We start from the raw sequence: 18,726 nt of genomic DNA, 5'->3' as shown, positions 1-18,726 counted from the left end.
CCGCAGGACTGGGTCCCTCCCAGAGATCTCCGGACCTGGGGAGGGAGGGAGGTGACCCTACAAAACCCACATCCGTGGTCTGGCTCTTTAGAAGACAGACCACCCAAGTTCAAGCTCTAAGACCCGCTGTGCGGCCTCGGGGCCCGTTACGTCAGCACTGTGTGCCTCGGTTTCCTCAGCTGTGACCGCCTTGATGACACCTGCACAAGGTCACAGCCACTCAGGGCAGCAACAGGGCTGGGGCCTGGGGCTATCTGACCCCCATCTTGGTACCTGTCCCCAGGAGCAGTCGGGATGAGGAAGGGGCAGACTGCTTTAGACCCGGGCCACCTTGCCCTAGGTCATGACACGTGGAGGGCCAGGTCCGAGGAGGCAGCCCGGCTGGGGAGGGAGGTCCTGTGGGTTGGGGGCGGAGCTGGGCGGCGGGGGAGGCGGTCTGAGTAAGCCAGAACTAACATTCAGGTTCTGGAAGTGGGAAGGCTGCCTGTGCGAGAGGGCAGCCACGGAGACGACCCCCGCCTCGGGGGAGTGCAGCCATCCTGAGTCCTGCTTCGCTCAGACTGCACACCCTCCGAGGGGGTAAAAGGAGTGGAACACTTTGGACTGGAGGGGCGGGGTGCTCGGGCCACGAGAGGCCTTGGAGGTCCAAGTCCCGGGGGTTCAGCCTAGACACGCAGGGCTCTTTGTGCCCCTCCCAGAAGTAGCTGCTGTGGAAAATTACCCAGAACCGGGGTGGCCAGGGCCGGGATATCCAAACCACATCTGTCCCCCCAGTGGCCCTGCTCAAGGATCTCCCAGCATGGCACTCCAGATGAATTAATGCTGGGGAACGGGGGATCCCCCTTCTCGGCCCCCTGCATCCTGCCGCCCCTGGCCCCACCACCCCAAGTAGGAGCCAAGCACCCAGAAGTCTTGTGGATCTGGTGACTCTCCTGAAAATCTTTCCCCGTGCGAGTCAAGCCTAAAGAGCACCTACTTCAGAGTCAGGCAGCCGGTCCGGGTTTTCAGCTGCTTGCTGTGTGACCTGGAACCACTTACTTCACCTTTTTGAGTCTCTGTGAAAAGGGGTGTTGGAGTCATGGTCCCCATAGACCTGCCTCACTGGCTTTTAGCTGAATTTACCGCATATGTAAAGAGCAAGCGCAGTCAATAAGCGCGTATAAATGCAGGAGTTCGGGAGAGGGGGAGGCCAGGCCAACGGAGACTTGCAGCCTAGACCAGACCCGCCAGGTGCAGTGAAAGCCCCCGGCGGCGCACAGTCCTGGGAGCGGGTAGGGATGTGAGCAGCCAGAGACACACACTGGGCGGCACAGGCTGAGACCAGCGGGGACGGGGCTCCGGGGAGGGTGCGGAAAGCCGTGTGGGGGCCGCGCTCCCTCAGGGCACTTGCCCCTGGGTGGCCCCTCCCCCGGCCCCGCCCGGGAGCTCCGCGCTCGTGCCGCACCGCGCGCCCCGGGCCGGCGCTTCCGCGTTAACCCCTTCCTCCCCGGGGGGGGGGCCGCCAGCAGCCCCATTTCACAGGTGAGCAGAGCGAGGCCGCGGGGGTTGCGAGAGGCGGGCGCGCGGGGTCCGGGCGTCGGCCGGACGAGCCCCGCCCCGGCCCGCGGCGCAGCCAATGGGCGCGCGGCCCCGAGTGGGGTGACGCGGCGTCAGCGCCCAGCTCCCGGCGGCCGGGTCACGTGCGCCACGAGACCGACCCGGCGCCCCGCCCCACCCCGCGCTCCGGCTCGGACTTCCTCCCGGGCCCCGACCGACCGCCGACCGCCGGGCCCCAAGTGCCAGCTGTGAGGCTGGGTTCGCATCTGCCCTTCCTGCCGTGGGCGTCTGAGAGGCGCAGGAGCCTCTTCTGTGGTTCAGAGGCTTTGGGGGCAGGTGTCCAGCTCCGTCAGGGCTTCTGCCAGGGCCGCTGGCCCGGCCGAGCCATGTCCTCGGTGGTCAGGCTCAGGGATGCGTGACAGGGCAGGCACTGGCATTGCCTAGCAGGCTACTGAAATCCCGCTGCACTCCTGGAGCCCCCCTGCCACCCACCTGCGCGTTTGTCCTTCATTCTGCAGTAGCTAAGCTGGCACCTGCCCAGCTTGTGGCAGTGCAGACCCAGCAGGGGGCCCTGGGTTCCCCTCACTCCTCCACCTGGATGTAATGGAACCTTGTGGCCGTTGACATGGATGATTCTGGTCCCAGATGACCCTGAATTCGCATTCCACTTGGCCCTTGCTGCGTGCTGGGCAAGTCGTTTCTAGCCCTCTCTGAACTCTCCACAGAGAGCTGCTTGAACCCCAAGGTTGGCTGTATGGTGGAGGGGTGCAGCTTAGAGACAAGAAGAGCAGCCATCATCTGACACCCTCCAGCCTGGACCAGGTGTACACAGATTCTGACTTTGAGTTCATTGTCAAATGGAGATTTCCCCCAAAGGCTGGATTCCTTGTTTTTCCTGAAAACCGGGGCAGTTGAGCAACAGCAGGCTATACAGCATGGCCAGTGAGCTACGTCCAGCCCTGGGATCCACCCAGGCAGGGCCCTGGAGGCATCGGGCTCACTACCCATGACCCTGTTTCACACCCCGGGAGTTCAGGGATCTGCAGCCCCAGGCCGGATGGGGAAGGAACAGCAGGGCCACTGACTCCCTGCAGCTGTGTGCTGTGTGCCTCCTGGGCTGCCAAGGGCCTGGAGCCCCTGTGCAGACACACCCTCTAAGGCCACCCGGCAAGAGCTGGCCGGGGCTCCTTTGCAGCAAATGGCATTTCTGGGTGAGTCATGTCTGTTCAAAGCCTCCTGCCTGCCACCCCCGGCTCCTCAGGACCCCAGAGACCCTGTCCTTGGAAAAGAAGCAGGTTGTAGAAAAACGCCACCTTGGGTGTTTTAGTGGGGGACTGGCAGGCAGGAAGTCCTGAGCCCCGAGAAGACCCACGATGTCCCACACTGCCCCCTCCCCATCTCTGGAAAGCAGCTCTCCCCAGGGCTCCAGTTCTGAAGAGGGAGTACTTACTGAAAGGATTCTAAAAGCCTGCCTCTGCGCCCCTAGGTGTGTCCTTCCTGCCTCTGGCCCGCTCCATCCACACCGCAGTGGCCAGCCATTGCTTGTACCTCCCCAGATTCCACCTTCCCTCTGTGAGCAGCCTGGTTTTTAGGGCGGGTTCTGGGACTTCTGGAACCACTGGGAATGAGGCGCCTCTTTCTGCATGTAGGATGTCAGCCTGGAGCTGCCAGCAGCCTCCAGTCAGCCAGGTGGAAGAACCAACCCAGAGAAAGCAGAGCCAGGACACGGAGAGAGGCAAATTCCTGACCAAAGCTCTAAGCACCTGGATCCAGCTGTGCCTGAAGCTGAAATACCCGAACTTGAATAAGGTCAATAAATTTCTTTTCTGATTAAATCAACCAACCAAGAAAGTTCCAAGGTGCCATCTCCAAGTGAGGAGTTTGGGCCGCCAACTATCCTTATCTTGATGCTGCCTGCCTTTACTCCACTGTTTTCCAAACTTCTTTTTCCACAGAACCTTTCCCTTCAAAGAACAGTTGGTACTGTGGTAAGGAAGTAAATGCATCGTGGCACGTGCCCACCAGAGACTCTGAGGTCTCCCTGGGGGCTGCCCAGCCCCCCCCCCGCCATCCTCCAGCTGCAAGCAGCGTGCAGCCCCAGTGCTGTGCCCCCTGGCTGCTCCCTCAGGGTCTCCCTGCCCTGCAGGCCCTGGAAGAACGACCAGGGATCAATGGGCAGGGAGGCCCACCTGAACACCTGTTCTTCTGGGAGGGTGGCGGATGGGAGGCAGGTGGGCCCATGACTAGGGGCCGTGTTGGGACCTCCCCCAGCCCAGGTGGGTGGCAGGTGGAGTGAGACAGAGGCCCCCGAAGCGTGGGGGTCCCCAGTCCTCGTGAATGGGGACCGTGGGTCCTGAGCCGCCAGCCCCGTGTCAGACACTCCAGGCCCGAAAGAGGCCTGTGCTGTGTCCCTGCCTAGGGTGGTGGGGGGCGGTGACTGTCCAGGACTCCGCTGGGCTTCAGCCCTGAGAGCCTGCAGGATGACTGGTCAGGTCGGCAAGGAGGGGCTGCTTGGGTCCTGCCCTCGGCAGAGGCTCGGGCCCCAGTATCAAGGACACTTCCCAGCCAGGGGCACCTGAGCCCTGTCCCAGGGCCTCAAGGGCGCGACGAGGTGGCTCAGGCCTGGACACTCCTGGGCACGGGAGAGACAGGAAGAACCACAGCCCCTGGTCTGAGCAATCAGGCTGGCTGTGGCGGGTTGATGGCAGCTCTGACCAGTGTCCCCAAGCAGGCTGTGCCCCAGGGTGACCAAAGGGGACAGGTGCGCATGTGGTGGGGGCCATGCTCAGAGAAAGGTGGTCCGGAAGGCAGGCCCTTTGGACAGAGATCACACAGGACGGTGTGTTTGTCTGTTTATTGGGGAGTATGTTACATGCAAGATCCCAAACTAGAGAGACGACCTCTGGAAGGGGAGCCAGTGGGTGGATGGACGCGCTGCCGCTGACCGCCCTCCAGACCCACTGCTGGCAGAGACACACGACAGTGACAGAACGCCAGGCTGGGGGATGGCCGGACACCAAACCTGAGAGCCCCTCACGCATGAAGTGCAAACTCGAGGAGATAAATATCCGCCCCTTCCTCCAGGAGCACCTGGAGTGACGCAGTGAGACTCCGGGGTTGACAGCTGCTCTGGGGGCACGAGGGGCAGGAAGGGCTGGCACTGGGCACACACCTAGCCCGCGGGGTGAAGCGGATCTGCCCCGGTGGAGGACGGGGTGGGGCCCAGGGTCCAGAGGGTGCGTGGTGCAGAGGCTGGTGCGGGCAGCGGGTGCTTCTCCCTCGCTGGCCCAGGGCCCCTGGACCGAGTTAGAAGCGTGTGGGGGCAAAGTGGAGCCGTGGCAGCAGGAAGGAATAGGAGGAGCGGGAGCGTGGGCGCGAGCAGCCGTCTGCCCCGGGATGCCCCAGGAATCCACCCACTGCTGCCCAGGGCCTCAGCCCTTGCCACCCCCACCCCGCTGGGCCCCTGGGTGCTGTGAAGGCAGTGAGCCAAGGCGAGGTCAGGACAGACAGCAGTCACGCACACCCAGGGGCTGACAGACAGACGGGACAGACAAGACGACCACCTTTCCCTCTGGCCCAGGCCAGCGACGGGCCACTGCAGCCGCTGACCCTTGTTCTGTGCGCGCAGCTAAGCCAGGCACGTGTCTGCCTGCGCGGTGCCTGGGGGTCCTGGGCGGCCACTCCGGGGCAGGTTGGCCAAAGGCCCACCAGTGCCCGAGTCAGATGGCACTTATTCCCATTTGCTGCTGTCCGCTGGCCCAAAGGCAGGCAGGATATGGTTAGTTTTCACAGCTCAGCACACAAAGAACACAGAAAAGGTTAAACACATCCCCAAGAAAATATTTTGACAAAATAAATATTTTAACCTACAATCAGGTATAATTAGTGCTTATAGGGAATCCCAGCAATAATTTAGTGTAATTAAGTACACACTGTATCTCTGATCTCTAACACTGGTGGAAGGTTAGTGGCTTGGAGGGTCCCGGTGTCCTGGGCAGAGGGCTCTGGCCACCTTCCCCCGCTAGGAGGGCTGCCCGAGGGCCGTGCTGCCCAGACAGAAGGGAGCCAGCGAGAGGGGCCCAGGTAGGCCAGGCCGTAGCTCCAGACGGGCGGCCAGCGGCTCCACCACCACCTGCTGCCCCGGCAGCCAGGCCTCTCCAAGCCGGGTCTGGCTGACCAGCTGGCGCTGGGGGGCGGCTCTGCTGGGGCCTCCCCAGGGAGATGCTCTCCCCCGGCCCCTCCGGCCGTGGGGTCTTGCCCTTTGCAGGGTGGGAGGCCGGCTCCTCCCTCAGTGGACTCTGGGCCTGGCTGCTGTGGCACTGCAGCTCTCTCAGGACTGACCCCGAGGCCCAGCTGCCTGCCCGTGGGCTGGCAAGGCGGGTGTCCCCAGCCCCCCCCCACCAGACTGCATCGGAGGGCGGGGGATTCCGGATGCGGGCTGGGGTCGCCGGCACCATAGCCCCATCTCTGCAGCTCACGTCAAGTCAGCTGACTTTAGACATCTCAGCATCAAACAAGCTGTCCTTGGGGCCCCGGCCCTGGAAACGCTGAGGAGGGAGGCGCTGCTGCCCAAGGGTGGGGTGGGAGGGGGCAGGACTGGAGGCTGGCTGGCTGAGCTCCGCGCAGGGCATCCTGGGCGCCCTCCAAGGAACCGGGAGGTGCCAGGCTGCATGCCGGTCCTGGGGTGGGCAGTGTTTCTGCACAACCTTCTGGCGCCCACACAGCCCCCCCGCCCCATCCTAGATGCTCCCCCCTGAGCTGGAGTCAGGCCCAGCCTCTGCTCCCTGCACGGGCTGCCAGGCGGGAAGGGCTGACCACCTGAGGAACATGAGGTGGCCCGGCCAAGCTTTACCCCTAGGCCTGGGCAGCATGGTTGGCGCGGTGCTCTCAGGCTGCTGTGGAGCAGCTGCAGCGTTTCTGCTCTTCTGGGGCCACAGGACCGGGTGGAGCGGGCTGGACTGGGCTTGAGCGAGCTGCAAGTGCCCTGCCCAGGCCGGGGACCCCAGTGAGGACCCAGGGTGGGAGCAGGTGGCACTAGCCCCTCCTAGGTTGGCTTGGAGGGTGTGGGGGTGGGAGGAGGTCAGGCTGTCAGGACAGTCTGGGGGAGGCTGAGGCGCTGAGGCCCAGGCCCAGGAGCCTGCGGGGGCCTCTGCTCCGCGCTGACTGCTTAGTCACTGCGATCTCGGCCGAGGTGCCAAACCGCCTGTGGCTGGGCCCTGGATGTGGAAGCGCGGAGGCTGCCCTGGGCCAGGCCGAAGCACGTTCGGGACTGCACAGAGCTCTCCCCGGCGGCCAGAGCCAGCCCTCCCTGTGCTTGGCCTGTGTGTGCGCGGGGTGGCCTGGTTCCAGGAGTGTTATCCCTGCAGGAGCCCGCCAGCCAGGGGCCACCAGCAGGGCCGTGTGGCGCCCCCCACACCAAGAGCAGGCAGGCCCGGCCATGGGCCTGGGCTTGCAGCTGAGTATGAGGAGAGGGGTCCGGCACGAGACACCCACCCAGGGCACCACAGAGCCTTCTAAAGTGCGGACGCGCGTCAGGGAGCAGCGGTCCAGGGAGGGGTGGAGCTCGAGGGTGTAAGCCTGCTCTTCGGCGGGGGATGCAGTGGGACGGGGCACCGAGGGGAGAAGACGGGCTGGGCACGGGCCGAGCTCGGGATGTGCGTGCGGGAGAGGGGCCGTCTGTGTGGGCAGGTGACCAGGGGAACAGCTCAGGATCAGCCCCAGGGAGGCTCTTCTAGGGCAGGGGATGCGGGGCTGTCCCACCGCCCACGGAGGAGGTGGCTACAGCTGGTCGGGACTAGTGGGAGGCCTGGGAGCAAATGCAGTGGTGTTTCCATGGAGACAGAGCAGCACAGGACCAAGCAGGGGCTGGGGATGGCAGGAGTGGCCAGTGCCTGGTGTGGACGGGGAGCGAGCAGTGACCTGCCACCTGGCAGCCCAACCACAGGGCAGCTCACAGGGCGAAGAGCGCATCCTCTGACCGCTCTGGCTTCTTCCGGCCCGAAGGGTTGGAGGCCGGGGCCTCCGCTGGGGGAGAGGGGAGGCTGGGAACCATTTCTGCGGCTTTGGCCCTTTCTTCCAGGAATTTGTCGAACTCTGCAACACAACACAAGGCCAGGCCGGGATTGGTGGGGGGCTCAGTGGCACAGAGGCTCCGACCACCTTGCCCCCTGCTCCCCACGGTGGAGTCAGCCGCTTCCTCGGCTTCCTCCTCCTCCACCACCACCAGGGCAGGTGGGAAGCCAGCTGCTACCCTGGGGCGGGGGCGGGGCTGTTGTGATCCCCCCCCCACCCCCCGGTTTTCCATTGTCTGGATTGGCACTGCAGGCAGGGCAGCGGGGCTGGAGGGGGGAGTTGCTCCTTAACCTTGGCAGCCTCCCCCCTCCCCCACCAGGCTGGGATCTGTGCCTGCGGAGGGAGGGGCAGGGGAGATGGGGGGGAGAGGGGGGAGAGGTGAGTTGGGGGGCAGGACAGGAACTTCCCACCTGACCCAGCTGGCCCCCAGAGGTGGAGCCGCAGGATGTCAAGGCCCCAGAGGCTCTGACTGGTGGCGGGCGTTTTGCCCGGCTGCCCTGGGCCTTCGGGGCGGGCACAAAGTGCAGGTGTGGGCATGTGGACCAGGGACAGCGGCTGCAGCCTGCACTACTGTTCACCAGCCCTGTGCCGCCGTGACACACTGAGGGAGGCGGGGGTGGGGGCGTGGAGGTCAGACCCCAGGGAAAGGGGGTGTGACCCCAGAGCCTGGGGGGAGGAGCCAGGCCTACCTTCGCTGGTGACGCCCTCCTCCAGGTCGTCACCCTTCTGCGGGAGAGCAGAGACGCGTTAGGACCGCCGCCGGGCCCCTCCCCGCCAGCAGCCCCCCAGGGCGGCCTGTCCCCCAGGGCTCTGAGGGCACTTGTTCTTAAAAAGTCAAAAACAAAACGCTAAGCAGATTCTAGCCCGGGCCCCCAGGCGCTCTTCCACTCGGCGTCCTTGTCCCAGCCCCAGGCGGCCACAGGGGGCTGGGAGGTCAGGTCCACACAGGCAGCCGGGAGCCACGTGAGGCCTGGAAGCGCCAGAGCCGTGGAGCTCGAGGCGCTCTGGCAGGGGAGGGGAGGCCTCCCGGAAGCCGTGCCAGCCTCGTCCTGTGGCCCCAATCCCGTCCCCAAGGAGGCTCTGGGAGCGCTGAACCATGGGAGAGGATCAGACCGGCTTCTGTTTGGGGACCGCGAGGGTCGCTGAGAAGCCGGCAGGGACACGGGTGGGGAAGGGAGCCGAGGGGGTGGACACGGCCCTGCTCAGGGCTGGGAGGCCAGGCTTCCTTCGCAGCTCTGCCACCGACCCCCTGTGCGGCCAGCTGGGGGTCCCTGCCCCTTGACCGTGGGGCCCCTGGCCTCCTCCCAGGCACGGCACGGGCACTGCTCGCAAGCAGGGCAGTGTCTTCAGAAAGGCCCCCGGAGGTCTGCCCTCCGGGTCCTGGTGCGGGGAGGGGCGGTCAGCAGCCAGGGCCAGCCCGGCCAGCGCCCCTGGGGTTACAGAGCTGCTCTGCTCCCGGGAAGGGGCCCTGGGAGGAGGCCGCTGCCCCCAGGTCTGGGGGAAAGTCCAACCAGCAGGCCGTGACTCTGGATGAGCACATTCCTCCCCAAGTGCATTTCTTCAGCAGCCCGGCCTCCTGCACAGGGCGCTGGGAGGGAGTGGGCTGCAGGGGCCAGCGGGGGACCGGCCCGCAGCGGGGGGGACCGGCCACTGGCAGACGTGCGACATCCTAGCCTTCCTGCCCATCCCCGGGGATAAACCCGATGGGCTCGGGGGCGACTAAATCCAAGACACCAGGAGATTCCGGGGAAGTGGGGGGGCAGTGAGTTGAAAAACAAACACCCACTCCTCTCTGTGTATATTGCACAATTAAAAGAAAAAAAAAAAGAAAAACGAAAAATATACATAAATTAAAAAAATCAAAAAAGCCCAAACTCAAACCCCGAAAGAGCCCAAGCACACACACGCAGCTGCACCTGAAGAGGAAGCGGGACTCGTGGGTGTGCCTTTCGGAGGCGGGGGGTGAGGCTGGAAGCCCGGCTCTGCGCCCCGAGCAGGTGCGGACGTGGGGGGGGCGCCTGCCCGGCCTCCCTCCGCCTGCCTCCCGGGGAGAGTGGCCCCCGCGGCGGCCCCCCAGGCCCTTCCTCGGAGGGCCTCTGCCTCGCCACTCCCCACACGAGAAAGAAAAGTCGAGTCTCACCAGGTCGGTCCTGAGCCACACCTCAATGTCGTCCATGACAGAGGGCTGCGCCACCGGGATCTATGGAGGCGGCAAGCGGGGGGCGGTCGCCCGGCAGCCAGGCGGGGGAGACAGAACACCGGACACGTCAATGGTCAAAGCAACCCCAACGCAACCAAAACCAAAACAGACACGGAGCAGAACACGCTGGCACAGCAGGCGGGGCGCGCAGCAGCCCGTGCGAAAGGGGAGGGCGGAAGCGGCGGCTCTAAGCAGCAGGGCAGCGGGTGGCAGGGCGGGGGCACAGTACGTGTTCTTAACTGGGTAACTTTTTGTGCCCGTCCCGGTCGGACAGGGCGGGGAGGCCGTGTGGCCGCAGGCCCGGGCGGGGTGCGGTGGTCAGGGCGCTGCTGGGTGGAATGTTGCGCAAGGCGTCGGGCATTTCTGGGAGGCCGGCCGACGGAAGGCCAGAGCTTTCCTGCCACAAACAGGCCCAAAGCAAGGGCTCTGACGGCCAAGCGGACCAAGGGACTTTGGCTGTCTTTTTGTCGGGTTAGGGGAAAAATCCCAAAGCAGCCAGAGTGCAGCGGCCTCCTCTCAGGCCGCCCTTTCCTCCCACCTTCAGAGCTGTCGGAGCCCCAGCATCGGAGAAAAGCTCCACGGAGAGCCGGGCAGAGGTGGCGGGGGAGCGGGGGGCAGGGGGACCGGGCTCCCGAGCCAAGGAGGGACCCTCGCAGTGCCTGGGCCACCAGTGCCAAGGGCCTGAAACTGTCTCTGGCCAGAAAGAGTTAAGCTGCTGTCAGATGAGGTCAGATAATACTGCGATAAGTGAGAAGTAACCTTTCACCCCCTGGAGCCCCATTAAGGAAATGTCAGCTCCCCCCCAGAGAAGGAGCCGATGGCCCTTAATTGAGGTGTGGGGTCTGGGAAGTCCCTGGGGACTCGGACTCACTTCCAAGCTCACTTGTCAAAACACTGCCAGCCCCGGGTCACAATCTAGGGAGGAATCAAGGTAAAACAGGCAGTGAGGGGCTGGCCTCAGTGTCTGCAACGGGACCTGAGCGCGGAGAGCAGCGGGGCCCTGCGGTCACAGCCCTGCCCGACACAGGGCCACCCTGGGGGGTAAACCTGCCCAGAAGACCCCCATGTGGGTGGGCGAGGGCCTGGGCCCACTGGGGAGCGTGTCCAGCAGCCAGGCCGGCAGACCCCTCCTCTGGCTTCCACGCTCGCGTCCACCCCACCCAGGGGTGGGTGTCCACACACGTTTCAGAGGCTCAAGCCAGCCTCCGTCAGGTTAGGGAGGTTCTGTCTATGTTTTTGTTTTTTCTTTGCCTACTGGGGACCTAAGGACGTTTAAATGCTTAAAGAGAGCAGATTCACGTGGTTCCCGCCGTGGTGCCGTGGGTTAATGCTGATAAGCAGGGCCAGCGGGCGGCAGCCAACTGCAGCGGCTTGGGTCACTGTGGAGGTGCGGGTTCAATCCCCAGCCTGGCGCAGTGGGTTGAAGGATCTGGTGTTGCCACAGCTGTGGTGTAGGTTGCAGATGTGGCCTGGATTCAACCCCTGGCCCAGGAACTTCCGTGTGCTGCAGGTGTGGTCATAAACATATACGTATCAAGGCTTCAAAGCACCTGAAAGGACTCCTGGGGACAAGGACACCTGGTGCCCTGGGGGGAGACACCGACTGGCAAGCTGGCGGCTCCTGAGCGGAAGGTGGCAGGCACGCAGGGCTACGCGGGCTGGCAGGGCTTCTGCCCGACACACTCTCCTACGGAGAGGGCAGCTTTCCCTATCCTGATGCTTCCACACAGAACTCTTGCCCTCTGGGAGGACGTGGGTTGCGCCGCCAGGTTCCCAGAACCAAGCGTGCCACGTCCGAGCATCTCGGGGGAAACCGGCCAACAGCAGCTGCTGGGGCAATCTCGCGCCCCGGAGGACCAGAGGCCCTGCGCTTGCAAAGCTTGAAAAAAGACGCTAAGAGCCTTAGCTCCGGCTTCTGCTCACAGCTTTTTGTTACTGCTTGGAACCGGCCCCCAGGGACCGAGCCCGTGCTGAACTCTGCAAGAATCCCGAGAGCCAGCACGCTCCGAAGACAAACGCTGGCGTCTGAGAAGCCCCTCGCCTTCCAAACAACGTCCCAGTGAGTGTGGTGGGAGCCGGGGCCACTCCGGGGAGCAGGTGCTTGCGGCCAGAAGGGCGGGCCTCGGTGTCCCCATCTGCGACAGAGGCCAGCGGCTTCCCCCACTCACGACTCCAAATCCCTTCAGGACCAGGCTGGCGCTCCCGTTTTCTAGCGCAGAAACCCAGGGCTCCGGGGCTGATCCCTGGCCGAGAGGCCCTGGCCTCAGACGTGGGTCACAGGAACGCTCACATTGCGCCTGCATGGGGCTGCCTGGCTGCCCCAGCGCCTGGCTTCACAGGCTGCCTGCCTGGGAACTGGTGTGTGAGGAGCACAGCAGGACAAAATTCCCGGGGCAGCCGGGGCATCGCACACAGACCCGAGACCCTGCCCGCCGACAGGAGCCACGGGAAGCGTGCGGGGAGAGGCTGGACTAGACGGGAGGGCGCCGGGCTCTGTGCGAGCCCAAAGGGAAGTGGGCCATGCACGTCGGAGGACAGCGGGGGACCTGCTCAGGGGGCGGGGGGCTTTGGGCCCAAAGGGGACAGGTGCTGCGCTGGGCTCAGCCGCAGCCAGAGCCCTCGGTGGCCCGAGTCTTGCTGTGCTGGGGCTGCTCCGGGTCTGAGCAGGGACGCCCCCACCTCCACTGCGGGCCCTGACTGACCACGTCTGTGGCTGCTGTGACCGATGCTCGTTCACATCGGGGTGTCTTCCTGGCTGCACTGCGTGTGGGAGAGAGCCCCGACCCCTGGCCACCAGCCGGCAGACCAGGCACCCAGGAGCAGGAGCAGGAGCGGGTCTGCACACCGGGCGGCGGGCCTGGTGCTGGATCTGCGCGCCCAGCGCCCCTCCTTCCACGGGAGACCCAGCTGCCCATCTCCAGCTCAGCGGGAGCAGGTGCTGAGCTCCGGGCTACTTCCAGGGTGGGGGGAGCTCCCCACAGCCCCCCACCTTGCCTCCCCAGGTGAGCCGTAGTCTCCGTAGTACAAAAAGTTTCCAAGTGAAGAATTTGTACTGGGGAGGTTTGGAAAGACTCAGGGTTTCTAGACTACGGGCAATAAGGCAAAGCAATTAATACACATTGTTTAGAAGAAGAAACACCACAGTCAGGTGAGACGCTGGGTTAGCTGTTAGTGGGACCGGAGCTCCAGGTGGGGCAGGGCCAGGTGGCCATGTGGGCAGTATCCTCTTTTGCAGGATCGACAGGCACAAGGACACACAGCTGGATTCCCCAATTCGACGGGGAGCAGTCGTGGTCTTCAGGGGACCTGCTCTAGGGCCACCCACACGTGTGGGCCAGAGCCCCCGCCCGTCCCCCAAAGTAGCACTGGAGGGGCCGGGCCAGCCTTTGCCCCTGAGAACAGCCTTGGGGTCGGGAACAGCCAGAGCAGGACGGGCTGCCTGCTGCTGGCCCCTGGAGGGACACAGCATGGCTGTGCAAAGCCGCCAGCTCCGGGCTGGGTGGGCAGAGCCCCTGGCCTCCTGGTTCTGATGGCCGTGTGGCCGTGTGCGCCGGTGCTGCTCACAGCCTGCTTTCTAGGTGACCCTGCGCTGCCTGCAGTCCCTGACATGCTGGCCCAACGTCTTTCCTTCCTGAGCCCTCTCCCGCCCTGGCCGCGCCACGCTTGCCCCTCTGGTGCCTACTCAGAGGCACGCAGCGAGGCTGTGGCTTCCTCTGAGGTAACCTCTGCATGGCCGGCAGGGAGGATGACTCGCACTCAGAGCCACTGCCCTGGAGGCGGGAGAGGCCCTCCCGGGCTCTTCTGATGCCCGGCTCCCCGCGTGGTCGCCGCCTACACTTCCTACATGTTCGGGGGTTTCTTGGAGAATTCGCGAATCCTTCCGGGGACGTAGCAGGCACAGATAATCACGCTACCTGACCCCACGGCCTAGGACAGCCAAGTTCGCAGGCTGGCGGGGACCTTCCCGACCGCTCAGAGGCTGAGTCTGTCCCCTTAGAAACACGCCCTCCCCAACGAAGGCCACGGTAGCTTGTGCTCATCCTGGAAAAGGGAATACTGCCCAGAGCTCCAGAGACAGTAAAAGGGCTGAGAGGCCCTCCGCTCACTCCCGCCAGCCCCCCAGAACTCAGCAGAAAACCCCAGAAGGTGTTTCTGGGGCTAGAAGTCTGTGGCTTAAGGGGACAGAAAGGGGAAGGCTGGACCCTGGGCGGGAGGGCGTGGCCTTGTACTGTCTGGCTCACTGGGCTCAAGAGGCGACAGAGGGGAGCGCCGGGGGTGGACAAGGGGCTCAGCGCAGCTGGTGGCCTCACCATTCCTTGGGCTATGAGCCAGCTGTCTATGGGCTCCAGGTCAGAGGGCCCAGCTTTACCTCTCTTCGGGGCCGAGGACAGAGGAGTCCCAGAAAGAAAAGTCCCAGCCAGACCCACGGTACAGAAGGTGCGGAGACGCGACACGTGTGGCGGAGACAGAAAAGCTACCGTCAGAGCTGGTCCCTTGCGGGCGGGAGGAGAGGCGACCCAGTGCCCGCCCCCAGCATGCCCCTTACCTCCTGGATAAAAGAAAGGGTTTAGGAAAAGGAATCCCACCGGGAACGCACTCCCAAGCCAAGGTCCCCCCCGCTCCTGGAAAATCGCGGTGAGGTCCCAGGAAGCTGAGCAGGTCTGCTGCTCCGACCGGGGCTCCAAAGAACTAGCTTTTACAAAACCCAGTTCTACTTTCTGCTGCTCCTCCTCCTCCTCAGTTACCTGCCTGTTCTTTCTTGCCCCAAACTCTTAATGTGAATGCTGACTTTGGGGATATTGTCTTTTTTTCTTTTGTCTTTTTTAGGGCCACACCCGTGGCATATGGAGGTTCCCAGCCTAGGGGTCGAATCGGAGCTGTAGCCGCTGGCCCACACCACAGCCACAGCAATGCCAGATCCAAGCTGCGTCTGCGACCTACACCACAGCCCGTGGCAACACCAGATCCTTAACCCACTGAGCAAGGCCAGGGACCAAACCCGAGTCCTCATGGACGCTAGTCGGGTTCGCTAACCGCTGAGCCACGACGGCAGCTCTGAGATATTGTCTTTTTAAGAGGTGGATGCATGTGAGGCTAAGACGGCCTACGTGGTTGCACTGGGGAGCTGTGGCTACAGGACGTCCCTCCTTCACTGTGTCCTTAGCTTCTCTCTTGGCCGTTTTCGTTTCTAGGTCAGCACCGTTTAGGTCACGGAACCACCACCTGAAGTACAGGCCCGAGAATGCACGTGAGTGTGTGCACACAGGCACAAACACACACCCCTCGTAGACCAGACACACCGCGCGCACACACACACACACACACACAGGCCCCACACAGATAAACACGCACCCCTCAGACAGACAGACAGACTCACGACCCGCAGAAACCCTGCCCCTCGCACAGCCCCAGGGACCAGCAGGACACATGAGGAGCAGCCCGCCTCCCGGCAGGTGGAAAGGTCAGGGAGGCAGGTCAGTCCAGGCACCCACGGTGAAGGGTCGGAAGCTGGCCCCATTCCTGCACTTGGCCCTGGCCGGCCCTGCCTGGCGGCCACAAAGGCAGCAGAACACACCTGGCCTGGGCGGGGCCGGCCCTGCAGGCAAAGTGGGAAGCAGACCAGGTCAGCCAGGAGGAGGGGCGGGCCTCCCCCGGCTCCCTGGGGCCCTGAGTTGGGCAGAGGGCGTCCTCACTCGCGGGAGATGCAGCACCGTGGGCGGTCCCGGCCTCGGGGGCGGGGCTCGGGGCGGGGCGCCGCCGCCAGGCTGGCTCTTCGACGCCCCCTGGTGGCCAGTGCAGAGGGGCGCGTGGCCCTCACCAAACTGGCCGCAAAAGGGGGGCGAAGACACCCTCCCCAGGGCAAGCTTTCTGGCAGATACCAGGCCACGGGACTGCCGCGCGTCCCGGCCATGTGGACAGGGCCTGCAGGAGGCCGAGAACCTGCATCTGGGAAGCCGACCTCACCCAGTGGACAGATAGGCGCTGCCCCTTTCTAGGGGGCGGGGGCAGTTGTTCTGGGGCCACTACGTGTGTCCCCCCCATACATTCATTCACTTGCAGACACACACGTTTCTCAGTTGCGCAAAAAGAGAGCTGTCTCGGGAGCAGCATCAGGGCACAAACCTTTGCCTAAGACCCGTGGTCTTACAGATCGTGGCTGCCCGTGGGGACCCAGTCAGCAACACCCTCCACCTCTGATGGCGCCGCGGCAGCACTGCTCTCCCGACGCCTCCAGCTCCCCAAACCACCCGGCCACCAGCTGCCTTCCCCTGGGCTGGCCGCTCCTGAGCCTGGCGACCGGCGGGCACAGGCTGGGGCCCCCGCTGGCCTTGTGTGTAAGGGTCCTCGCCTGTCAGGGCGCTGCCCGCCTTTGGGGACAGACCCTCTCTGGCCACAGGGGCCCTGACAGCCCAGGGCCCCTGTGGGGGGATGGGCGGGGCGCCCAGTCAGACCTCCCGGGTGCAGCCCTGCCAGCCGCCTGCTCACGGGGTGCCCCCGGCGCGTGTCCTGGCTGCCGTGGGAAAGCTGACGGGCGGCCCCACGCAGTGGGGCGGGGACTCTGAGCTCTCCTCCTGGTCGGCCCTCGAGCCGCTAGCTTCTGCCTAACTATCCTGCCAGCTTCACCCAACGGCCCCCTTTCCCTCCAGGCAGAAAGACAGAGTTAAAAACCTACCACTTCGGAGCCGGGCTTCTGACCGTCCAGGGCAGACGAAAGTACTCCCGTGGCCGGGGGGTCCTCCAAGGTGGCCCTGGGGAGGAAGCAGCGCCAGCAGGGTGTCAGGGGGTGCCAGGGCGCTGGCCTGTCATCACTTTCTGTCTATGGCACCTTCCTCAAAAGACTCAGTGGCCTCGGCATTTAGACACCCTGCAACTCAACAGCCCTCTTTTAGGTAAGAATACGGGGTGTCCCCAAAGGTCAATGACAGGATGTCAAAAGTACCCTGGAACTGGGAGTTCCCGTCACGGCTCAGTGGTTAAGGACCCTGACCAGCATCCACGAGGACACAGGTTCGATCCGTGGCCTTGCTCAGTGGGTTAAGGATCCGCATTGCCTGAGCTGGGGGGTAGGTCGCAGAGGCAGCTCGGATCCTGCGTGGCTGGGGCTGTGGGGGAGGCCGGCAGCCACAGCTCTGATTAGACCCCCGGCCTGGGACCCTCCATATGCCACGGGTGCAGCCTTAAAAACGGCTCAGATAGAGGCAAAGTGACGTAATTATCATCTTAAAAGCAGCAGCCTCAGTGGCATCTGACAAGGACGGTGGCCTCCCTGGCAGGGGTCAGCGTCTGTTGTCCGCTGGGGGCTGTCGCCTTCTGCTGTGTCCATTTTGTCTTTTTTTTTTTTTTTTTTTTTTTTTTTTTGCTATTTCTTGGGCCGCTCCCACGGCATATGGAGGTTCCCAGGCTAGGGGTCTAATCGGAGCTGTAGCCACCGGCCTACGCCAGAGCCACAGCAACGCAGGATCCGAGCCGTGTCTGTGACCTACACCACAGCTCACAGCAACGCCGGATCGTTAACCCACTGAGCAAGGGCAGGGATCGAACCCGCAACCTCATGGTTCCTAGTCGGATTCATTAACCACTGCGCCACAACGGGAACTCCAATGCTGTGTCCATTTTGAAAGTGGCTCTTGCTGAAGGGCTTCTGGTCAACCTGCTGAGTCCTGAGCATGGGACTCAAGGTGTGGGGGTCCCCCAGGGGTGGGTCAGCAGCTGAACAGGAAGCTCAAAGCAGCTATAGGGAGATGTGGGGGGCCGTGCAGTTTGGAATCCACAGGGCTCGTCGTGGCCAGAGCCGCTGCTGGGGTCGGTCGCTGCCCGCCACACCCCCTGCCAGCCAGCTCTGCTGAGGAGGACGGCAGGGCGCGCCCTCGGGCCAACGGCTGCGACCCCACCCCACTGCCCCAAGGTCTTCACCCCGGATCCGTGCCCACTGCCAAGCCCCGGCAGCCAGAGGCGTGGAACAGGTCTGGGTCAGTCCTCCCCCGCCCTCGTCCCAGCGCCACCCGAGGGTCCCCGCGTACGTCTTGCGTGGCTCGGAGTTGCTCCCCCTGGTCTGGGCAAACATGTCGAAGCTGTCCCGGGGGTCGCACTGCTGGAGTGAACTCAGGGCTCCACTGACGCTCTCTGTCCCCAGGTCTGTGCGACAGGACACGGGGGAGGAGCGACACGTGTGGATCTGACCTCAGCCCCTGAAACGGGCTACACACAGGAGACCTGCTCTGGCCTGGCGGGGCCATCTGGCGTGCGAGTGGCATCTGGGGTCACGGACCCACTTCAGACTAAAGGAACTGCGGGAAGGTGGCGCTTTGGTCTGCGCTCTCAGAGGGCAGGGCGGTTCGCGGACCTTGTTCGCAGGAGCCCGGGCAGGTCGCCCGTCCTCCAAGCCCCTCGCGGCCTTGGCGGCCGAGGCCGCATCTCAGGCACCCAAGGCGCTGACACCCATCTGCCACCTTGGCCCGGCTGGGGTGGAGGACGTCCCATACCCAGCACAGCAGCCACCCCGCTGCCCAGCACAGGTCCAGACTCCAAGGTCAGGGGGCGCTCTGAGCTGAGGGAGGGACCAGGGGACGTGGGGGCCGGGGGGGAAGGCCGGGGACACTCACCCAAGCCGGCCAGCTGGGAGGAGAGAGAGGAGGGGGGCGCCACGCCGCCCACGGTCGGGCTCACCACGGCGGGCGAGCCGGGCCCCAGGTCTATGAGGTTGTCTTCCGTCACGTCGCTCAGCACCTGCCGGCAGAAGGTGGGCTGAGCCCCGGGCCGAGGGCTGCCTCGGCCCCGTATCAGTCACGCACGGGACAGTGGGGTCCCGGGAGCTGGCACTCGGGCCTTCCTCGCACACCCTCCTGCCAGCACCTCCTCAGACCCACCCAGCAGGGCCGCCCTCCTGCCCCAGTGAGAAAAACCGTGGCGTCGTGGCG

General features: G+C 64.4%; 1 protein-coding gene across 13 annotated transcripts in view; it reads right to left on the bottom strand.

Moving 5' to 3' along the window:
• Positions 1 to 4,375: 4,375 nt before the first annotated feature.
• Positions 4,376 to 18,726, bottom strand: part of TOM1L2 (target of myb1 like 2 membrane trafficking protein) — a 77,134-nt gene continuing 62,783 nt past the window's right edge. For 3 of the 13 annotated variants that reach the window (XM_084986440.1, XM_021068009.2, XM_084986438.1), the window contains 6 exons: positions 18,412 to 18,535; positions 17,830 to 17,944; positions 16,482 to 16,557; positions 9,749 to 9,808; positions 8,298 to 8,334; positions 4,376 to 7,629 (listed from right to left, as the gene is read on the bottom strand). In XM_084986440.1, the coding sequence (XP_084842566.1) occupies positions 7,487 to 7,629; positions 8,298 to 8,334; positions 9,749 to 9,808; positions 16,482 to 16,557; positions 17,830 to 17,944; positions 18,412 to 18,535 (555 nt within the window). In that variant the 3' untranslated portion in view covers positions 4,376 to 7,486. Of the gene's footprint in view, positions 7,630 to 8,297; positions 8,335 to 9,748; positions 9,809 to 10,679; positions 10,724 to 14,118; positions 15,032 to 16,481; positions 16,558 to 17,829; positions 17,945 to 18,411; positions 18,536 to 18,726 lie in introns of all 13 variants that reach the window. The other 10 variants (XM_021068006.2, XM_021068015.2, XM_084986434.1 and 7 more) reach the window with 7 other exon arrangements.

This window comes from Sus scrofa, chromosome 12 (assembly GCF_054392235.1).
Source record: "Sus scrofa isolate SSC_HxYL_T2T_F1_AM1 chromosome 12, Sscrofa_HxYL_maternal_Yorkshire_Landrace_v2.0, whole genome shotgun sequence".
Lineage (NCBI taxonomy): Eukaryota > Metazoa > Chordata > Mammalia > Artiodactyla > Suidae > Sus > Sus scrofa.
This window is presented reverse-complemented; position numbering and strand designations above follow the sequence as displayed.